Genomic DNA, 23,844 nt, shown 5'->3' on the forward strand with positions numbered 1-23,844 from the left:
TGCAGGAATGTAAACACACCGTCTGTAAACAAGGCTCTCTCTGCTCCCCCAACCCCCCCTCCAACAACACTGACCACCACAGACCAGCCTAATGATGTCCCCCCTGACCCCCAACTCTTAAAGAGATGCAGCTCCCCATTATTAGGACCGGGGGTTAAGGAAGAGGGAAGAGGGAAAATGGGAGAGGGGAGATGAGGAATGAGGGAACAATGGAAGCGGCACACTCTCCAACCAGCCATGTTGGTTCTCAGAACAGAGAAGTAGAGGAGACAATCCCACAGACAACCAATTTTGGATTCCAGCGTTGCCAATCACTGACTCATGGAACAGAAAAACAAAAGATGGGATTAGCGATTGGAGAGCTGCTCCAGCTGTTGGCTCGTCCTGGGTAAGGCTCTTCAAGCAGACATCAGCAGCTGTGGAGGTGAGCTCAGCTCTGCCGGGCCCAACTGTAGCATGAACTCTGTCTCTCTGTCCTTCCCCAAACCTACAGGGACGTTTTCAGCACTTCCGCATCAGAACATAGATTACTGAAAGAAAGAGAGAGAGAGAGAGAGAGAGAGAGAGAGAGAGAGAGAGAGAGAGAGAGAGAGAGAGAGAGAGAGAGAGAGAGAGAGAGAGAGAGAGAGAGAGAGAGAGAGAGAGAGAGAGAGAGAGAGGGGAGTTCTTTAGAAGTCCCACCACAGAGAAGTATTACAGGCCTCATTTGGAGCTCACTGTTTACTTTGGGCTCTATAAATGGGTTTCTAAGTCGAGGGAATCAGGAAGGGAAGTGGAGAGAGATCCTGACTTCATTGTTTCTATAGATGAGTGTCTTGATGTGTGTGCTGTGTTTGTAATCTTCAGTGCATGTGAGTGTTGTTGTAATGCCTGTTTCCTGTATGTCAGGACAGTGTTGCAATCTTGTTCAGTAGCTCTCTAGCTACCTCAGCACTATGACCATCCTAATTGAGGCAGAGGACAGTGGTCACTGGGGGAATGCTGGTCGCTCATGTCATTTTTTTCTGCTCCTGTAAGGAAGAGAAGCTGCCAGGACAGACTTATAAGGCATCTAAAAGCTGATTGATTCCCAAAGGGTATGTCCACAGTGTCTGTACCACAGCTACCATATGCACAGAAATATGTTCCTTGTTGACCCAGCCTGCAGTCAGAGACAGCAGATCTTAGGTACCATGGCATGAAACAGGACAGAAACACCACCACTTCAGTCCAACCCTAAAACCAATAGCTTGATGGTTTTGCAAAACATTATAGATAAATAACTTGGATACAGTTCTCATTTATTTTCCAAGGACCGAATCCTGTAGTACTGCATAATTGGACTCCCTGTCATCACTGTCGAATGGCAAACCGTTTTCTCTGGCTTCCCCAGGCAGTGCTTTATCTTGGCCTGTAACAAACACTTTAAAGAACAGTAACACTGTTTTTCTTGAGCTAGACACAACAAAATCCCCTCAAGTCTCAGATTGATAAAACAAATGTTCAGTCCGATCTATCAGTAACTGCCTCAGACATCTTGTTTTAGAAAGAGTCTATGAGCAGCAGGCATGTGCCCAGCTCCACCGTCTGTCCCTGAGGTCAGTATCTCTGACACACTGATGTCAAGGGGAAATATCCTGCTTTTACATTCCAGCCATGAAGATGAAAGCGAGAGGGTCACCAAAGGAGGGCCAGATGAAAGCCCAGCTTTAACACCTACATGTAAACACGCATGCATGCACTCACTCTGACTGTACGGCTCTCACTGTACCTCTCTCCAACCTCTAAAACTGCAGCTTCCACACAATGATACAATGGGCTTTCCGGGGTCAATGAATGTTAATATTGATATTGTTTTGATAACACAACCTTCCACTGCCTCATTTCAACATCCATATTATACCCCTTCCCTACTGTGTCTTCTTACACTTTTGTAATAACCTATACCGCAAACACTTTCATACCATTTCATTACATAGTAATTAATATGTACCAACAACGTTTTTCCTTAGATGTTGCCATGTGGTTACATGGTAGTTAATGTACCCTAATGTAAAGTGTTGCCCACAAGAAAAACATGCTCCCTAACACCCTTCCAACTTAGAAAAGAGCAATCTCCCTTAAAACTGCCACAGGGATCCAACTAAAATAGTATGGGTCTATGCTTGTCCCTATCTTTAAAGATCAAAGTCATTGTCAGGATTCATACAGTGTTTCTCTTGGAAGGAATACAGTAGTTATCAGGTTTTCTACCAACCATGCAAAGCAGAGATCGAGATTGTATCTTTTTCCATTCAATCTTCCGCTCTGACTGTCACTGGCTGACTGACTGACTGACTGATTGGTTTCAATTCCTTGTGGGTTTTGACCAAGTCCAAACACTGATGAAAGCTAGAAGTCAATCAAAAGAACAAGCACATCACTCATCTTACACTGTCATTCACTGAGGTTCACCATCAATACTAAAAGCTTTTACAGAATGTCAGAATGAGCGTGAGCATCTTACAATTAACCTAACTCAAATATTTGTCTGAACACTAGTTCCCAAATAAGACTTCAATGAACATTAGAAGACATTTGCTTTGGTGTGTTTAAAGGTACATCTACTGAGGGGGGTGGGGGAAGGGGGGGGGATGTTACACCTAATCAAACACAGCACCATGCAGGAGCTTGTCCAGAGTACAGCATGAACCACACAACCAGACCAGCAGGCTAAAGTTGATGAGGGATTGCTGCCAAGAGGTTGTCAAAGTGCTGGTGCCATGAAAGAGCACTGGCCATGGTCCATGATGAGCAGAGTAAAGGGTGCTGACTTACAATAGTCACATTCTTCTTCTGCACAATGGTGTGGTCTTAGGGAAGACCAAACCCAGAGGGCTGGGCACAAATTTAAAGCACCATTTAAAAAATGGCTTTTCATGTGGCTTCACATGTGGTTACCAGGAGCCATCAGGACTATCAGCACTACCAGAAACACCCGCTAAAAGCAGGCACGTACAAACGCATGCATGTACTTTATACACACAACCTCACACTCATTGCACATAAACACTCAGAGGATATTTATTAGTTTTACAGGTTGATTACATAGATATTGCTGTTCAGGTAAATGCCTGCAATATTAGCTGAGTTCATCTCAGAGCACATCTTTCAACATTGCGTTTGAGCTCCCACTGCAGGTAATGCAAGTTGACTGATGTTTGAGGGGGGTGAGTTACACCATAGCTTACAAAGTGGGGAATGGAAGCCCCTGTACAATAAGCCTGGAATTTGGATGTAGCACAGCCATAGCCCATGACCAAGGGAAAAACGCATGGCTACTTCATTAAGTATAGAGGAAAGGAAGAGGAAACAAAGCAAACAAAGCAGAGGAGGGGGAACAAGGGAAGAGGGTGGGGTGTGTGGGGGGCAATTCTAGTCTTCCATCTCTACCACCTCTAGGTAGGCCTCTCTCCTCTTGGGCCTTATTCTGCTGAGTGGCTCCAGGGCTACTTGGTTCCCACAGTGTGACCAGGCCTGGCTGGTGTTGGCCCTGCTCCCTGGTCCTGCTGAAGCTGGAGCTCTGACTGGCTTGCCACCCAGAGCCCCATACCCCCAGATCCCCGGCCCAGGAGCAGAGGTTACACCAACACAGCCACTGACTGCAGCATGTCAGCCCCACACCAACCGTTGCCTTGGTGCTACATTGGAGCCAAGAGCTTCCGCTGAACTCAAGGAAAGTCATTTGCAATGTCCTTCTAAGGCACCTCAGTCTTTCACATGTATTTTTTTCTTTCATTCTGTTTTGTTTCTTTCCTTCTGTCTTTCATTTTTTCTTTCATCTTTCCTTCTTTTTTTTGGCCTTCTCTCTACCCCTCTCTACCTTCACCACTAATCTCCCTGTTCCCGCCTCTCATATTTGTCATTTTCTTACTACTTACCACATCCTGAACATCCCTCTTTTGTCCCATTTTTTTTCAGATGAAGTAACGATTGATGCCCTGAACACGGTCCTGTGATTAGGCTGACATTGATAAAGGACAAAGCGGCTTGTCGCCAACATCTGTGTTGAATAAATATTGACCTGACAAATTGTTCCCCCTTTTCCTAGTCATTGTTCAGCATCTAGTCTGGCATTGTTCATCTCTCTCCCTCTCTTTCTCTATCTATCTCTCTTTATCCCTCTCTCCATCTCCCTGTCTCTCTCTCCATTTTTCTTTCTAGAGCAGTGGCTCTACATCTTTCTTGTGAGAAAATTCAATTCACCACTCTAGTCTTTCAGTCAACAGACACAGACCAAGTTTTCCCAGGGTCGATTTTCAGTCACAAATTTCAATTTGTCCATCCAAATTAAACCTGTCACTCAACAAGCATTGCCAAACAAACAAACAGTATGTCAATGTTCAGTTCTGACTGTTTTTCTCACACCCATTCTGTCTCACACAGACATACCATGCCAACAAGTTAGTAGAGTCAGGCTGTTATCTGCCTATCTATCATGTAACAGATAGACAGTCATTATGAAGTGTTGGTCCATCATCAGTCGTAGTGTTGCTACTAGTCACTAACAAACAGGTGCATCCCGTTACCCAGTGGCACTGTCACAGAAACATTCCACATGACAAGGGAGTGTAATCGATGTTGTGGAAAATTAAGTGAGAAAAAGTAGTTCTAATTGCAAAATGTAAATATTGGGTTTTCCCACAAGTGGGGGAAGACCACCCAGAATGCAAAATAGTCACCCACCCCCTTTAGTCCTGCAGCAGACTGCTCTTGGGATGTAATTTTGTGTGTGTGTATCTTTGTGAAACATCCTTCACCACACACAATCATGACACATACACAAACACAAACTGTTATGTCTATCAAGCATCTGTCCTTATTTGCGTGAATTGTCATACACTGTTCCTATGTGAAGCAGAAAAAAAATTGAAAAGAAGAACTACCAAATGAATTATGTTTCAAGTAGCATCATGTCTCGGGTTATTTGTGTGTGTTGATGAGCTCAGACTAAAGGCACTTAAAACGTCCTATGGTGTGTAAATATTTATAATGGTTTTATTGCCGTCGTCTTTTTTGGAATCAGAACACACTGTGAAGATTTTTTTTTACCTTAGCCTTGAGGCTGAAAACAAAGATCTGACAGACAGGCCATGAAAGCAACCAGGGCACTGTAGCTTCGAGGAGACTACAGAGAGAGTGGTCCACATAAGTATTACAGAATGGTGTCAAATACTTGTCCTAGTAGTGACAAATACCTACTCGTCTCGCCTTAATTAACTACAGTAGGTACAGAGTCAGTAGGTGATCTACATGTTATAAAGAACTTTTACCAATTTGACATATTTTCATAAAAAAGCAGATAACTGACGGAAGCGAATAAAAACACAATGTGGAATCAAAATGTTGTCTGGCGGATATTTGCAGATTTAAATACAATTTCAATTTACATAAAATATGTAAAATTGCCAACATGCACGTGCAAAAACGTTAAATCAGCTGCGAAGAATATTTCTTGTTTGTCCTTGAATCAGTTCAGCATTGGCCACAATTTTTAGGCAACTACATCAATCTATATTCGTATGGCAACTCCATCGGGAAAGAATTATCAGAACTACATTGATTTGAGTGCATTTTATTGTACGTGGAATGCTGAATGGAATAAATAATTTGTAAGCAATTTGTAAGTGCCATTTTATTAAGTTAAAATTAGGTACACATTTTTATTTAGTACTAAACTGTCAAGTGATTCAGCTCAGCACTAAATATTAAGAAGGATAATGAGAAACTCCTCCAGTGTCAGAGTAATAAGGCATGCAGGAATAAGGGTATTTTGACGGGAAAACTTACCTTGAGAGGCTTTGCTTCCCGAAGCGCGAGCTGGCTGTTGGACAAAGGCGACCAGACAGAACCCTACTAATCCAATGCTCGCGCGCATTATAACGTGCATATACATGTTACACTTTCAACTGCTTTTGATTAGTTAAGTTCAACACCTACTGTGTAACGCTTAACTGTAGTCTACGGGTTTCTGGTATTAAAAACGTGTTAGTTCCCCAGAAAACCCCTTTTTCGTGGGACTGAGCGGTGGGTCCTTTCCTTTGCCAGCTTATTTTGTTTCAAGTGATCGGGTTTTGTGGATACCCCGACAATGTGAAGCAATTGAGGAGCGGTGTTCTGTGATCATGTTCGACCCAGACCAATGTCAATATAAGAGAGAAGGAGAAAGGTCTGAGAGGGATGGAGTAAAGCAGAGGGGAGGGAGGGGGTGGAGAGAAGAGGATCCGCGCACTGCTCCTTCTTTTGCTCGTCCTTGCTCTCTCTCTCCCCCCCCCCCCCCTCTCTCTCTCTCCCTCTCTCTCTCTCTCTCTCTCTCTCTCTCTCTCTTTCTCCAACTACTTGCAAGGATTTCTTTTTCTGCAGGAATTTACAATCAGCTGCTGGTTAGACCGTAGTCGGAGGTTGCCATGGACACGGCTTCCGTAGGCGAGAGGTCAGACTATGGGACCATGTGCACTTAATGGATCTGGGCAACCTGCGCTCCACACTCCCAAACAGAGCTACCTCTGGGTCGGGGGAATCCCTTCAAGTAGCTTTGGCCAAGAGAGACCAAAGAGTGGTAATTGTTTTTTGAAGGAGCATAAAACGAGTCATTTTGGCAATACATGCCTATTCATATACTCCTACGCACTGTTCACGAATCGCCTTCTCTAATCTAAACTAAGGAAGTCTTGCATTTTCATACTCTAACCTAGAGTGTTAAGCATAATTGGTGCTTATATGCAAAGGATAGCAATTAACCAAACTAGGTACAAGTTCAATATCTTATTCAGATTGTTCAGCTTTGCAACACTTTTCATACATGGACAGATTCGAATTTAATACTTTGTTGTTGTAGCCTGCAGGAGTTCAGAGGGATCGGATCTGATTTGTTTGAGCCACTAGGGATTTTAATGAATAACCTCACTTCAGTTGTCAGGAATCTGCAATATGCTAATCATCCCATTACTATCCGCCATGTTCTTCATGAGCTCATCCCAAACTGTTCATGCTTGTACTGTTAAATATATGTGAGTCTCTTTTCAGATACAGTATCAATAGGGCAGAACAAAAGGCAACACAAACAAGATAGAGCATGTCTCATGTATCGTCAGTTCAGCTATTGTGCACCGCACAATACAGTTGCTTTTCAGGCTGAGGAAAGGTAAAGACTATTTTTTCTTTCACATTCTCAACCTTTAGCCACCGGCCAAACTAGAAGCCTCAACTGGCACAACTAACCACAGTATGGCACATCGCTGGGTAAGAAGATACCCAGAAAGAGAAGATGTTTCTCTCCTGAATTAATTTAGCTGTGTTGAAGCATTTATGTTTGCATCTCTGTTTTCAGGCAGATGGTAGTCTATAATTAGTTTCCTGCTCTTCTGTGTTATTTATCTTCAATCAAACGTAATTTGGGTCTGGCATGAAGATTGATTGGAGATAACAACTCCACTTACTGCTCTGATTAAACAGAGCATTTGAAAATATCATAGACAATCTGATAACATTTTGTCCGTTAGATGGCTATCTCGCTTGGAAATCTTTCTGCCTCATTGAAGGTAGAGAGGTGGAGAGAAGAACTAAGCCTTGTAGTTCTTTTTTAGTTTGTTCCAGACTGTCTCAGTGAAAGTCATTGCAGCGCCCTAGCATTAGGGTGGTTTTAACATGCCTGTTTTTGATATGGCATATCTTCTGTACATCACTTTAGATTCTAGATCAACCATGTCCGTGCCTTCTAATTGTTCTGAGTGAAACCAAAAACTACTTCAGAATGCCCTTAAGGAACCATTCCTGGTGTCACAAACAACATTTGAATGTTTTTCATGTTAATTTACTTTAAATGTATGTGCATCATAACATGGCAGATCTATGTCATTGGAAATTCCAAGATATGGAATACCCTAATATCTGAATATATGTCATTATGATCACTCACTTGTACAATCAAATGAGCTTGTGTCACAATGGGAACAAGACTTTCGACAACAGTTGCAGAACAGATTCAAGTGATGCCCACAGAACACACTGAAACAACACGTGCTTCCCTTAAGAACCAGGGGTGTGTATTCCCATGTCTACGTACAAACCATGCGCTATGATTATAGGAACAGATGCATATGGGAACCACAGGCAATGTTACATTTATGTGACAAAATATGACCGTCTTGTGTCACCAAGGACTGAGCTCTCTTGCTCCATTATAGATATGTTTGTACTGGACACCCTGTCCCAGTTCCATGTGTCCCCCAACAACCCTAAGTGTATGCTGGCACACTGATGACCTTGTTGGTTTCAACAGGGAGCACTGCTATGAAGTCTATGCATTATATATCTGACTTCCTCTTGTGTCAATCCAAAAGGGCAATCATCATCCCATGCCTGGTTTGAAACCCCAGCACACCACAGAACCAGCAGGAGCTCTGGGTACTCACCATGCCAGCGCCACAGGGTACATACAGTATGGGATTGGGACATGCCGCATGTCAGCACTGGCATCCCAAGGAACACTGTGGGCTTGCCCCAGGAATGCCTTTGACCACAGCCCCAAGGCACTTTAACCATGAGAGAATCATTTATTTCTGGTTAACCTGTACACAGTGACAAAACACACGGTGGTTTAGAGTGGACTCAAACACTTTATATTGATATTATTTAATATTATTCAATTGACTTTTTATTTCTGGTGCCATATTTTAGCTTTATTGGACAGTATTGTTTGATTGTTGATGTTGTTGTTGTTTTTTGTTGCCTGGAATGACCTGTGTTATAATGTGCAAATGACAAATACATCTCTTTGAACCGTGTACTGTAATTATACCTAATGTGCATGAGACTGTGGAGTAGGAGATAAGTCCCGTATGACTTGCTGAGATGACGTAGACCTTCTAAGTCCCAGGTATGAAAACAAAGACACCCTCTCAGCTGGGGCGTGCTCCTGACTGATCCTCTCTGATCATCTGGGATCCAGCCGGGGGGCGTGTCAGTACACACACAGGTACAAAGGACGGCAGCGCGGGGAAGTCCCATGACCTCAGCGTCTAGCCTGGTGGGGCGGCGGTCACGCCCTCCCAGACCGCCCTTACAAGGTCATTAAGACTGAGGAGAGGCCTCTTATTATGAAGCTCCACGTTCTTACTGCTTCAAGACTGCTATCCTTTGTACTAGTTTTACAAGCCTAGCGGAAGAAAGTTCATCATTATTGTGTCCTTTTCTATAAAGGGCTTGGTAATATGACTTGTAGAGATGGTTTGACGGACAACTTTAATCTAAAACACTTTTGGTGGTAAAGGTGATGTGTTCACTCAACAGTCCACAAATGCTGTATTCTCGAGAGGGTGGTTTCCAGCAACAAACAATCTGATTTCCCCTGAAAGAGATGAACCTCTCCATGTTGAGTGCTCTGGGTTGACTGGAGTTAGTTCAAAACTGACCTATCAAGCTGCAAAAGAAAAAATTTATTACACAAGCTCCCTAGCTGTGAGCTGGCTTTCAGAAACCCCAAAGTAGCGAATGCGATGTCGATGAAACAATTCTCCCCATGTAAAATGCAAATCACACCGTCCAAGGGTTGACATTCACTTTGTTAGTTGCAGGCCTTAGTAGTGAAAAACAAATGACCTCAATGGTTTGGTAAAACCATTATGGAGTATGAGACACATGAAATAGAAATTGCATTAGTGGGCATCAGTCATTCACTTACTGCACGTTCAGTCATTTACTTATTGCACGTTCATAGCTGAGTGGTATCGCCAATGAAAGAGCTGTCAAACCTTAATTATTTCTCTTTCATAGCCCTCAGACTGCAACCTCTCATGGTCTTACAGAAATGGCAGTCTGACACAAAGCAGGAGCAATCTTTCCTACACACAGTCCACCCTCCTAAAATCTGGTTTTGGATGATAATGATGACAAAGCACACATAACGTCCCCCTTCTGCAATAATACAATTATAGTATATAGTATATTATACTTGCAAAAATTGTAATTACATCCACGCCATAACACAAGCTTAATTGACTCTAATACAATTAGTTTAGAATGAAGATCCTAGGTTCTCAGATGAAGTAAAGCCTGTGTGACTTTTGTTCTTCACCCTGAAATGGTTTTTGAAATCAGTGCTTGTCAAGAGCATTTGGTGACAACAGGCAGCTCCACTGGTAGAAGTAATGACAGCTCTGCTATGAGTTAGAGTACCCTGGGTTACATATTTTAAGTAGTGCTTCCATCGATTATTATGGCAAGCACTGCATGTCATTATAAAACACTTAACAGCCTCAATCATGATGGTGCGATTACTGCACCTCTGTCACAAATTCTTAGTGAGCTTGAAGGCCTGCTTACACACGTAGACATACCCCACTCAGCACAAACCTACATTGCCCTCTAGTGGTGAAATGAGCTTAGTGTAGATACCATGACAACAGACCTTGTTCATGCCCTGACTCAAATTTCAGCACATGTAATGTTTAAGTTTTTTTTTTTAACAATAATGAATATATGTTGGGTACATATGCTCATTATAGTTGTATAGTATAGTTTATAGTGTAGTTTTATAGTCTGTGTGCCATTGATATCATCCAGGGGTAATGAGATCCATGATGGAACAAGATTATAATGGTGGTGGGTGACATAGCTAGCATAGCAAAGAGTGGAATGCAGGTTTAGGGATCCAACTACAACATGGTGCCAGAGGATAACACTGAAAGTGACAGGAGCTGTCAGTGTGCCAGTGTCAGCCTGGCCTGCTGACTGCGTGACACATAGGAGCGAGGGAGGGGGAAGAGGTAGGGAAGGAGGAGGGGTGGAGTGTGCATACCATCGTGTCACGAAGGAGCACAAAGCACTCTTTTCTATCTGCATTGGTTTGACAGCTGACACCTGGTCCCCTTATTGTAGGCCTGCATGCTCAGTGGGGGAAATATTCAGAACATGTCAGGAGCAAGAGAGAATCTAACATGAAGATCTTGTAATGTTCCCTGTTCTACGGTCAGAAAATCAGATCTGGTAAGGTGTTAGCCCTCTGAAGCCAGAATGAGAGATTTGTTTAGGGATATCATTAACTGGATCATGAAACCTTACTAATACACTTCAGTACCACAAAAGGTACTGGGTGGGATCCAGAAAATCTAATGGTATTTAAAAAGGTGTGTTGGGTAGGGCTCCTATTGGTATTGGGCAGACCCAGGGCACAGTACAGACTGACTCAGTCACTCAACATTACCTCAAATCCACCACACCTAAAGAATCTGGAGCACATTCCAGAACATAATTAAAAAGGTAGATTTGATGAGGCAGTTGCAAATAGCAATGGCAGTGATTAATATAATGTAAGTAAAAGTCTATGTAGTAAATGTAGAGCAAGGCTATTTGTCAGTGTGCAATCTGGAGCATGGCTGCTGTACACATGGATGAAGTGTGTACAGCGAACAACAGTGATTATCTTGAATCCCCATTGCAGGGATTAACTTTGCAAGGGTCAACCTGGACCTGCTAAACAGGTTCCCTCAGTTTCTCGTCACATCAGATAAAGGTGCTGCGCCAGGGACGGTTCCAGAGATCTCTGTTTTGACCTGACACACCAGGACAGGAACCCGGGTTCCAGAGATCTCTGTTTTGACCTGACACACCAGGACAGGAACCCGGGTTCCAGAACTCTCTGTGTTGACCTGACACACCAGGACAGGAACCCGGGTTCCAGAACTCTCTGTGTTGACCTGACACACCAGGACAGGAACCCGGGTTCCAGAACTCTCTGTGTTGACCTGACACACCAGGACAGGAACCCGGGTTCCAGAACTCTCTGTGTTGACCTGACACACCAGGAGAGGAACCCGGGTTCCAGAACTCTCTGTGTTGACCTGACACACCAGGACAGGAACCCGGGCCGAGTCTTCACTGCATCTCAGCTGAGGGGGGAAAAGTAAACACAGTGCATTCTTTAGGGCAAGCCTCAGTGTCACATTACAAAGTTATAGCAATTAAATATTCCTGAACTAGTGCACACACACACTGCTGTACTTATTAACTTGAAATCAAATTTTTAGGACACCAGCTCTTTCATGAAGTCTTGTATTTTAGTCGCTGTTTTAAATATCTACGGACTCATATTGTTAAGAAGGATATCTGTTGAGGGATGAGTTTGACATCTGTGTCACTTCTAAAAACACGTAAACCACATACTCCAGATTCCTATCAAGCATCAGCCCCAGACCACTCCTTTAGTCTGCTCTAAGTATGGGATGTACAAAGCGATATATGCCGTCTCCTTGTTGTCTGCACATCTGAGAATCAGAGGGCAGAGCCCTTTGATGCATTGACGTGAACAACAAGGCTCTGATCAGATAACCATGACTTACATTTCCAGTTACCATGGTCCACATCAAAGTCAAACAGTGACTCAAGCAAGTTCTTGTATTTACAATGTGAACAAGAAAACATGCACGTCAAGGGATGAAATATAGACACAAGGGAAATAGAAATATATTTTGAATAATGTAAAGGTGATCAGGAAACTGAGACATCAGGGATGCAGATAGCTGAAACAGATGGATGAATTATTGCAACATAAATATCTGTGCAGTATATGTAGTTTTTTATTTATAAAAGTATACAGTGCTAGTTGTAACTGAACATGTCAGTTAATCGGTGTATGAGAAATACATATCCTTTTTACAGTAGTTAATTTTCTCATAGTTGTATATATAATGTAAGTCATGGTCTTGTGTACATTGGTTTTGCACTGTAAAGAGGGCAAATAAAACATCTATGTGATATAAATATAAATATATAGGCAAGGTCTGCTCATATTTCATCAACCAAATACAATAACATCCCTAGCTTGTTGTATTAGAAAGGCCATGTTAAGTGACAAAGGTTCTAGGCTAATCTCTAGGCCGTCAGTTCCTGAGCAGTCCCAGTTTCTTCAGGGCCTCACGCCGGTCAAATCCATTCTCACCACGGGGGCAGATCAGCACGCTGATGCCACTGGAGCGGGGCAACTTCTGGTCTTCAGAGGGTTCTAAGACAGAAGCCATGTGCAAAGATCTCCTGGTGTCTGACTGCAAGGCCCCCGCCTGAACAAAGTCTTTCCCACTACCGAGGGAAGCAGGCCGGGGCCTGAAATTGCGCAGGTGGCTAGGACTGAGATTTGCTGTGGTATCATGGTGAACTTCACCTGAGGCTTGGCTGGAAATGTAACTGCTCAGGCCAATGCCTGAACGCTCCAGGGTGACTGATTTGACCCCTGCGGACATTTTGGGTGACTCAAAAACAGTTAGTTCAGTAAGTGAGTGGAGATGTTCGTCCTGGTCGGTGAAGGCAGCAGGGGCTGGAATTAAGACAGGAACCAAGCTAATAGCTGAGGCAGGGACCGGAGCAGGGGTTGGGACTGATGTGGTGTCTTGGGTAGGGGCTTGGACTGGGATAGGAGCTGGGGTAGTGGTTGGGGCTTGGTTTGGAGCAGTAGGAAAAGTAGGAGCTGGTACTGAAGTTGAGCTAGTGGAGGAGTCTGGGTTTGCATCAGGAGCAGGGTCAACTGGTGCTAGAGCAGGGGCAGGAGCTGGATTAGGTTGGGCTACGATTGGGGCTGGGGTTGGGGCTGTGTTTGGTGTTGGGGCAGGGACTGTACTTGGGGCTGGGGTTGGGTCTAGGGTTGATCTTGGTGTTGGGGCTGGGGTTGGGGCTGGGGTTGGTGCTAGGGTTGGTTTTGGTGTTGGGGCTGGGGTTGGTGTTAGGGCTAGGGTTGGGGCTGGGGTTGGGGCTGGGGTTGGTGTTGGGGCTAGGTTTGTGGCTGGGGCTGGTATTGGGGCTAGGGTTGGGGCTGGGGTTGGGGCTGTGCTTTGGGCTGGGGTTGGCGCTAGGTTTAACATCGAAGATTGCAATGCAGCTAGGGTTGGAGAACTTGTTGATGCAGGGGTAGGTGCTGGAGAAAAAAGCCCAGAAGATGAACTCTTGGATTTCGGTGAATGTGCTTGGCCTCGGAGGGGACCAGAGTCTACATGTTCACTCTTGAGGAGGCCCAGCTTCTGTAAGGCCTCTCTTCGAACCTTCTGGGGGTCCATCATTACCTTGTCACTGGGAGTGAGGTTAGAAGTGGCATGGTGACCATCAGGATTTACGATTGCCGCCTTGTGGGATTTGAGTATGATGTTAGAAGGAAGCCTCTTGGGTTTAGGCGCTACAGCTGGGGGGCTTCGGGGCTCTGCAGCCTCAGAAACAGGGCAGGCAAGGGCTTCTGTGGAAAGGGGGTTGTTGGTGCTGCCAGGAAGGTCAATTGTGAATTTGGAAGGGGGATCCGGGGTTACTGGGGAGGCCGGTGGAGCTCTCTTCATGGAGGCCTTTGTACGGAGTTGATCCAGTTCGCTGTAGGTGAGAGGCCCCCGGGCAGAGAGGCCTGTAGGTGCAGTAGATTCAGTCTTTTTCTCTGGCTCTGGCCCAGCTGGACCTGGTTCCAGTTCTGATTGTGGCTCATCCCTGAAGTCTGAGGGAGGAGGGATCAGTGCTAGGTCCAGATTTACAGGGTCTTTGAAGTTACCTTTGCCTAACTTGCTGTCTGCAGAGATGGTTTTAAGATTGCTCTCAACTTCCCTCTTTCCAAAGAATGAATCCATCATGCCATCTAGGATTGCTGGAGGGGATGCTTTGGGGTCAGACCCAGAGACTGGTGAGGGGTTTCCAGAAGTGTTTAGCTGTCCAGGTAAGTCAGGGGCAGATTTCCCATCAGGTTCTTTGGTGTTTGTGGTCAACTCGAGTGTCTTCAAGTCAGCAGCCAACTCTAAGTTATGGAGCTTAGTGGCAGGTTCTTGAATTGAAGCTGGAGCTGGGACTACACCAGCTGGATGTGAGGATGAGGCTTGGCCCTGGGCAGCAATTTTCACAGGGGCCTCAGCTTTAGGGTCTGTTGGTATTACTACTATTTTAGCTTGTAGTGCTACATCAGTTTTGGGCTCACTGTCACCACCTGGAGCTCTGGACAGTGGGCTCGGACAGTCATTGGCCAGTAGAAATGGCTTAGGCACATTACAGTTTTCATCATGCTGGATATTGGATGCATCTGGAACACAAACAGATAATCAAACTTCTGTAGATACTCCAAAACCAGGACACATTTCATAAAGCTGGGAGCCGATAACAGTATGATTTGGACAGTTAGATGTTTTCACCGTTTAGGCTGGTCTGGACCATGGGGGAGATACTGGGTGGAAATGTTTCTGCCAGGCTGCCATCATTGGCCAGGCCACTGTCCTCCTCCATCTCCAGAGACTCTATGGTCTCCTCCAAAAACAAGAGACAAGCACGCTCCTCAGCTGACAGATGCTCCATACTGTCGTCACTCTGTGTGCACACAATCACATGTAGCACACATACAAACACACATACAAACACACATGCACACACACGCCAGATGAAGCAAACCAAACTATGACAAATTAAGGACACTGCTTCTTCCATAGTTTGTTCGGTCCTCAAATGTCTGGTGACACTGAGTCACTTGAGAGTGTGTATATTTCTGCTTCATTCAGACCAAGCTCACACTGGTGTACTTTTCACAAAGCAGGGGTGGACTGACACTCTGCTCACTCTCATATCTAGCTTTCATCACACACTAAATGGCCAGTAGAATGTGTTTCAGAGGATTGGAGGGGCCTCTGGACAGTAATAGCCTCCAACGAACTTCAAAGACGTTCTTCTTTCTCACCTGCTCTCTCTGTGCAAGCCCTGGCTCTGAACATACCCAGAGACTTTTCATCTTAGACTATCAGCTCGCCACTCTGTCCTATCAAAGAGGGATAATGTATTTGACCGTATTCTACAGCCAATAACAATGCCGAATAATGATGCTGATGTTTCCTTGTAAAAGGCTTGTAATCAGACTGGGATGTCCCCCCCCCATATACATTATTTCCTTGATGAGGAAACAGCACAAAGTATAGTATGGGCCACAAAGAAAACACATGATTTGTTACCACTCACAAAGCCAGAGTTCACGCTGACCACACTATCACAGCTACCAGCACCGTCCATATTGATTAAGGATTCCATGGCAATGCCACCTGGCCACATGTCACTCTTCGGCATTGCACAGATGTGGCGATGGAGGGGTGAGACCAGGGCTTCAAGAGCCTCTGCTGATTGGCTGGGCGTCAAACAGGAACAGTGTGGGGATAGAACCTTAAGACACAGGAAGGAATCAGAAAGGGTTTTAATCACCATGAAAGTTTACACAGACAAGGAATTTACTTTGGCAGGAAGGAGACAAGTTGTTAAGACATATTGTAGGAGTCTCTTGGATGAGCTAAGTTTGAATGTTAGACTAGCACGTGTTGTATTGTAGTTACCTTGTGTATAAACTAATTGACTGAAGAAAGTATGCCAGCCAAAGGCTAACCGGAAGGATACAAAAAAAACACAAGTACTGAATCTTAATTTAGCATGTATCCTTATCTAATGGAGGAACATGCAGGTGTAACTGAGCAAAGCTTGCTTTTGACTTAACCTAGTTGAATTAATTCATGATCTGTGTAATCTCACAAGACTCTTAAACTCACTTAAGCTCCCTCTAGTGCATTAGTTAGGCTTAACCCTGTTACTAACACCCAGCCCCAATGTTACATAAGGGGTGGCCACAGGTGAAAATTGAGGATGCTCAATACAAGAAACAAAATATTCACATATCATGACTAAAGCCAGGCCAATTGTTCTAATAGTATACTAATATTTGTCAGATGTGGTTGTTAAGGGTAATTACTAGGGATGCACCGATACCGATACCAAGCTTTTTTCATTCGAGTAATAATAAAGAAGCTGTCCTACATTCATCAGTCTCACCGTGTTGTGCTTGGAAAACTGCCACATCACCCCAAAACAACTAAAAACGTATAGGTATCAGTGTCGGCAAGTACCAGTACAAAAATATTGGTACTCATACTCAGTCATTAAAAAATGGTATTGGTGCATCCGATACAACAAGTGTTTTACAGCCCTGCTATAACATCAAGTGACACTAAGATTGCACACACACACACCCACAAAAGCACTGGTTAATTCCCACTTTGAGACTTATATATTTGTCCCTGCCTTTCTAACCAGTTTCCATAATTTCAACATAAATCCCCGTCATACAGCTATCCAACAACAAGCTAGCTAAAATCCTGAAAAACGTTAAGCTTGGTAGGGACACACGTCATGATAGTTACAGAAATATTTAACAACACAGAAGGCTATTACTGAACTTAGAAATCAACACCACTCCCAAAATAACAAGTCAAGCTTACAAAGGATATTAACGTCAAAACATTATTCAGACGTGTGGAGACATGTGGAGACGCTAATTAAATTGACCAGAGAGCTAAGATACAAATGATTCATGCTTAGTTTTTGTGGATGCAAGTTCCGGAAAGAGTCAGGTCTAAAAAAATTGCTTTTGAGAAATGTCAGCTGGACCGCCATGCACACTGATGTTTGTTGGCAGAAGGGAGGTTTCAAGTTGGTTCCCACACCACACCTTAGGGATAGCAGTTACTGAGCATGATGACTGCTCATTCCTGACTGTGCAAGTCCTGAGGAGGAGCAGATTTTGTCCCAGAACCTGCAGCACTTCCCTCCCAAATCTGCAGCACACTACTTACCTGGGTTGGGAGAGGCAACCCACTGCACCCTTCCAAGAAAAGGGACACAAAGTTTAATAGAAACAGGAATGTCACTTTGCTTGCTTTCCCCCACCCCATCACATCAACATAGCCTCTAACTCAGTCAAGTGAGCATTGACAAGCCTAACCGCATTTTAGCTCAATTACAAGGCAAAGAATAAGAAGTACACCAAAAGGCCATAGACAGAAGTGCAAAATCTGTGCAAGTTCATTGAAAGAGGCAGCTACAGGAAGATGACAGGATTCCATTTGAGGGGGGGGAAGTAGATTGTATAGTGGTGATAAAAGGCTGAAATGAGAAATATGCGGTCAAGGGCAGGCATAGGGATTAAGTTAATCATTCACAGTAAATAAAGGTTCATGACAAACAGTGTGTTGAGCAACTCAAAACCTGCAAGTGTACTGCATGCATGGAGACATTTTCCATCAATGTTTAGCTTGGCACTGAATCAATCATTTGGAAACATTGCCAGAGCTGTTTCAAATGAATTGTTTACACTCCACAATAATAGTTTAATCAATATTTGCCCGACAGATTGCCGATCACATGTATTAATATTGACTGATAATGATCATTTTGTTATGATTCCGGAAAAATAATTTCCATATGAACGAAGACCAAGTCAATATCATTCGCCAATATGAACAAGATATATTACAGGATAGTCTGTTGTACGGTCCTATCATATCATACAGACTTACTGTATGGCCAGGTTTCTGTGATAGATATTAAACAATAGTTGGACACGCAACCTGTGTGGACAAGTAAAAGGGCTGAACGCTGCCCGTAATGGCAGAGATAGTAAGTAGCTTATTCTCAAAGTATTTTTAGAAAGCGCCTATTGTTACATCACTCACTTCACCAAGTTGACTTCTATGATCTATCACATTTCAATTTCGTACTTACAAGTCACAACAATTGTGTTGTGGAAGTAAGTAACTTGTCGTTAACGGAAAAATACATTTAAAAAGTATGCCACCGTCCATATTCAGTTCTTACCTGAGAGCAGGTCGTGTCTAAAGTGTACGCGCATAAAATTCAAGGTAATGTTTTTACGTTCATCTTCCACGGTCTTCAGTACAATTCCAATGTCTGAGTTATTCTGTCTGTGTGAAGGAGGTGTTATGTAAATACACATTCCAGGTGAGTGAGGATCTACTCGCCATGAGGCAGAAAACGCCAATCAGAGCACACCGAGAGTACTTAGCTTATTGTTTCTGGAATAATTAAATAGACAGCAGATCTTGATACATTTTTTTTTGTAAAACGACGAATGTAGAAATACTAAATTTAAAAAAGTTTTTAATCTAAGCCTACAGTAAGTTGCTAAATCTAGTGAAATTGCATCATAACCGACATAATTCACAGAAGTGAAATTGTTTCAGCCATCGCATTATTACTGATCGATTCCATAAGTAAAACATGATGTCTGTGCTAGTAATAAAAACAGTCTCAATGACGTCAGCTTCATATCTTATGAAAAACTATTGATTTGCATAGGCAAACAGTATTTCCATTACACAAACTGTAGGCCTGTTTGTTGTTTTAAGGATACTTCATACTTGTTTATGCCGTTCACTAATTCAATATCAATACTTTATCAAATGATGATTTATAATATGGTCAGTGTCAAATATAATTTTGGTCTCAAGAGAATGAGAAACTAGATTTTATTTTAGTGCAATGACATAAGACTAATGTACCTGGAAATCTGATTTTAACAACTGGGATCTGGGGCTTAAGGGCTCAAAGAAGGTTTTGAAAGAAGACCTACACATGCAATATCTATCATGTGTCCTATTTTAAGATGAAAGCAAACCGAATGAGGACTGTGTGTAACCTCCATAGATTACGTTGGCTTAATCCTGTTGGTGGTTAGAGGTAAGAAATGACACAAGCCTGCAGCTTCCAGTATTGTTAAATGAGTGTACTTTGAATGTGATCAGTCTTGAAGCTGCAGTACTGCACAGCTTTCTAATTGCATTTGGCAAAGTCACTGTTGAGTTTCAGGAACTGGGGTCGTTATTTGCAATTGATTGATTGAAGAAGGAACTTTGAATGCCCCCAGTAATGCACATAAAGCCATTTTATATGAGAGGGCATACTTTCATAAAATGTGTCACTACTATTGTTCATGTCATTTTGAGACCTGTTCAAACAGATAACCCTCTTATCTCCAAGGCAAATCGCAGTCTAAGTCACTGTGAAACTGTCTCAATTGTAGTAACCATTTTAATTCTAATTATATATAGTCCACAAAACTAGTCAAAAAGAGTGAGAACAAACACAATCTTCATTGCTTCATTTATTAGTTGTACAATTATGAAAAATAATAATCATAAAAAAGACTGGAAGCCCAAGATTATTTACACACTCTTTTTGCCTGTATAGCTGTGAGGTCCCTCTTCTGAGTCATTTCTCTCAGTCTCTTATTAATCGCTGGGTAGTCATGATATGTTGAACGTTATAAGACATAGTTGTTTTTCTCTTTTGACAAATGTGGCAAAAATTACATACGTACATACATACATACATACATATACATATATATATATATAGATATCTATAAAAGCAAATCATTCAAGTATCAAAATACAGACTGCTAGAGATTAATTTACAATCCAATATCAATATCTCATTATGATCACTATCCATATCATCAGAATCATCACCAACGTACCTCTTATCCATGATCCTTAGCAAATGTGCAAACACTGAGACAGGACCAGGCAGCTAAGCTCATTACAGTGTACCATAGTTACCATACTGGCCTGACCATGTATAGTACTGTGTAATAGAAACGTACTGTGTAATAACTGTAATGGCCGGATAATATATTCACATGGTCTAAATACACCAGTGACCACAAAGTACTACAAATAGGTACCAGGATATGGGAGGTGCTGTGTAGCGTACCATATTTAAACCTTTCTGCTAATGGACCAGTTGGAATGAACAGAGGAAGGGGGTCAGGGTAAAGCAAGAGCTCTTCTACCAGCCTGGTCCTCGTTTCCAGCATCAAAACAGTTAAAACATACAAGAATACAAAACATACAACTATTAAATCAAATGAAAGCCATTCCCCTTGTTAAAAACAGTCTTTGTAGTGTCGTTTTATCAGACCCAAAGCAGGTCACTGACTTACTCCCATTCACGGTTGCACTAACAATCACAGTTTTGTGTTAGGGGTAAAAGGTAAAAGGTTTAATTCTACAGAGCAGGCGATGACATACTTAGGAGGAAGTGTCTGCATACTCACAATCTCACATTGTTTTCTAACTCTTTATTCGTACCCACATGAGTAACTTATGAGTAGCAGTGCAGATGAACTGAATGTATGCCTTTTCTCAATTCGTTTTTCATTAACCTCAGGTACTGCAATGAGACCGCCAGATAAATACCCCATTTCAGTAAAAATGATCTCAACCCCCATTGGAAAACAGCATTTCTGGGGAAAAACAGTTTGAGGCTTCAACATATTGGGGGAATTCTAACTTGTGATTTTATGGATATAAATTACAAGAAAGAACTTGACTCTCGTACTGTATACGTTTTACCCAGAGTGCCTTTTCTAGCTTTTCAGGTTCATATTTTCTTATTAGTACCATGACAGAATAGGAGGGGAAGATGATTAGGAAGATGGAGCGCTTGAAAATAATCCCCACCACATTATTACATTTTCGCTGGATAACTGACTGTCCAGTGTATGTCGGTGAGGGGTGTGGGGTCTTGGTGGGGTCTTGGTGAGGCTGGTTGGGTCTGATGGATGGGGTTGAAAGGGAGCAGTAGATGTCTGTCTGTTTGCCTATCTGTCACCACCCACAAGGTATCAGAGGAGAGGGGCCCCCAGTTGACAGGGGGTTTAAGAGAAGAGGAAGCTGTTGACCCTGTCTGGTACAGTAGCATGTTAGAATGGTCCCAGCGAATAGCGGGCTGCAAGGGAGGAAGGTGGGCTCATTGGTTTATCCTACCCAGAATGCAGTACCGTGGTAGACCCCTGTCCTTCTCACTTTGGCTTGGGGTCGGGCCACAGTCAACTACAGGGAAGAAGGGAGACAGATATGGACGGACATAAACACATTAACACCAGCACGCACGCGCACGCACGCACACACACACACACACACACACAAACACACAGACACACACGACAATGAGGTTAAAAAAAAGAGACAACATGATATGGTGGGCCAGATGTGTAAAAAAAAAAAGAGAGAATAAATTGGATTTTATATATAATCATTAACAGACTCCAAAAACAGCACTTAAATATTAACTTTGTCTGGATTCCAAAACAAACAAAGGCATTTGAGTAAAAAATTGACACATAAAAGGCATGAGTTAATAAAAATAAGGGAAGGTAAAAGAGAAGGAAAGTTTTCCTCTTTAAAGAGTCCTTCATTGGGTTGACTGAAACACAGTTCTTCACATGTCAATTCATTACAAATTAAATACATCTTCAAATGAGGATTGAATGCACTGCACTTCCAGTGATCCAGTGATCACATTTCAGCCTGGAGCAGATTAGATGTAAATTGGTCAGAATAGTTTCTAGACGAGCATAAACTTTCTCCAATGCGACATGCTTGGGTTGTAAAATATGTATCTGGGACCTGATGAACCATCAAATGTATTAACAGATACTGATCATTTCGCTTATTGATTGCTGTACTGGGTTCACAACAAATAACGTCACGCAAAGTCTAGAAGTTGTGGTCAGTAGAATTCATGCGTTGTACATCTCTTTGGCTCAAAACATGAACAGTCTATTCGATTTATCATATATTTTTGGATGCAAATATTTTCAGGCACCCAAGCCCCACTTGAAAAGATCAACTTGGTTTGTCAAGTCAAGGTTTTAACAGAATAAAACCACAGAAAGGCATGCTCCTTCGCAGGGCTGTCTGGGACAGAGGGGACGTTCATGGAGGACCCCCCTCCCCCGCTCCCCCCTCTCTACTCTACCCCACTGTCGCTCCTCTAGCAAATGCCTCATCAATGCTAATTGCATTAGCTCCTCTCCATGCAGACTCCACATCACAGTGCTAAGACCCATGGCTCCTTTGGCAGCTTGGCACCAAACAGAGGGCAAGTGTGACAGCAGGAGCACGGTCAGCCTACTGAGTCCTCTGGGTTGAGAGTGGGTTCTGTCCTGGGTCAAGGGGCCAGGTGTGGCATCCCTTTGAACAGAGAAGGTGGATGTCCTACTGATGCATAGAACAATGTGGTCAGTCTTACAGTCCCCTCCCTGTAGGTGATCCTTGGCTGTGGCGAAACATTTGATTTCTCCACGCTTGAGTCAGAAGTCGCAAGCGTTCAGAAAAGATGGACAGAGAAACGTTCTTGAGGAGCGCCTCAGAGTGGCCGTCTCCTGGTCGGACAGGAAAAGCACCGCATGAGAAAACAGACTCGTCGTCGTCGTCGTCGTCATCTGCCGCTTGTCCGGGGATCGGGTCGCGGGGGCAGCGACCTAAGCAGGGAGGCCCAGACTTCCCTCCCCCCGGCCACTTCCGCCAGCTCTTCCTGGGGGACCCCAAGGCGTTCCCAGACCAGCTGAGAGACATAGTCCCTCCAGCGTGTCCTGGGTCTTCCCCGGGGCCTCTTCCCAGTGGGACGTGCCCGGAACACCTCACCAGGGAGGCGTCCAGGAGGCATCCTAATCAGATGCCCGAGCCACCTCAGCTGGCTCCTCTCGACGCGGAGGAGCAGCGGTTCTACTCTGAGCCCCTCCCGGATGACCGAGCTTCTCACCCTATCTCTAAGGGAGAGCCCGGACACCCTACGGAGAAAGCTCATTTCGGCCGCTTGTATTCGCGATCTCGTTCTTTCGGTCACTACCCATAGTTCGTGACCATAGGTGAGGGTAGGAACGTAGATCGACTGGTAAATAGAGAGCTTCGCCTTTCGACTCAGCTCCTTCTTCACCACGACGGACCGATGCAGAGCCCGCATCACTGCGGACGCCGCACCGATCCGCCTGTCGACCTCGCGCTCCATTCTTCCCTCACTCGTGAACAAGACCCCGAGATACTTGAACTCCTCCGCTTGGTTCAGGATCTCCTCCCCGACCCGGAGATGGCACTCCACCCTTTTCCGGTCGATTACCATGGCCTCAGATTTGGAGGTGCTGATTCGCATCCCAGCCGCTTCACATTCGGTTGCGAACCGCTCCAGTGAGAGCTGAAGGTCACGGCC

The 23,844-nt window shown here is 43.8% G+C and overlaps 3 protein-coding genes across 7 annotated transcripts in view; all 3 read right to left on the bottom strand.

Annotated features, from left to right (window-relative positions):
- Positions 1-6,195, bottom strand: part of scube3 (signal peptide, CUB domain, EGF-like 3) — a 60,560-nt gene extending 54,365 nt beyond the window's left edge. For all 4 annotated transcript variants that reach the window (XM_047039710.1, XM_047039708.1, XM_047039709.1 and 1 more), the window contains exon 1: positions 5,809-6,195. In XM_047039710.1, coding sequence (XP_046895666.1) covers positions 5,809-5,914 — 106 coding nt within the window. In that variant the 5' untranslated portion in view covers positions 5,915-6,195. The remainder of the gene's footprint in view (positions 1-5,808) is intronic.
- A 6,591-nt stretch (positions 6,196-12,786) lies between these two features.
- LOC124480218 (specifically androgen-regulated gene protein) lies at positions 12,787-19,046 on the bottom strand. The gene is made up of 4 exons (XM_047039323.1): positions 15,973-19,046; positions 15,162-15,333; positions 13,778-15,052; positions 12,787-13,717 (listed from the first exon to the last, which is right to left on the bottom strand). Exons 1-4 carry the CDS (start codon positions 16,210-16,212, stop codon positions 12,897-12,899), a joined length of 2,508 nt encoding a protein of 835 aa, XP_046895279.1. The 5' UTR covers positions 16,213-19,046; the 3' UTR covers positions 12,787-12,896.
- An 895-nt stretch (positions 19,047-19,941) lies between these two features.
- Positions 19,942-23,844, bottom strand: part of LOC124480230 (ankyrin repeat and SAM domain-containing protein 1A) — a 59,448-nt gene continuing 55,545 nt past the window's right edge. Inside the window, exon 28 of one of the 2 annotated variants that reach the window (XM_047039341.1) lies at positions 19,942-21,686. In XM_047039341.1, coding sequence (XP_046895297.1) covers positions 21,683-21,686 — 4 coding nt within the window. In that variant the 3' untranslated portion in view covers positions 19,942-21,682. Of the gene's footprint in view, positions 23,021-23,844 lie in introns of both variants that reach the window. The other variant, XM_047039340.1, reaches the window with a different exon arrangement.

Source organism: Hypomesus transpacificus, chromosome 18 (genome assembly GCF_021917145.1).
Source record: "Hypomesus transpacificus isolate Combined female chromosome 18, fHypTra1, whole genome shotgun sequence".
Lineage (NCBI taxonomy): Eukaryota > Metazoa > Chordata > Actinopteri > Osmeriformes > Osmeridae > Hypomesus > Hypomesus transpacificus.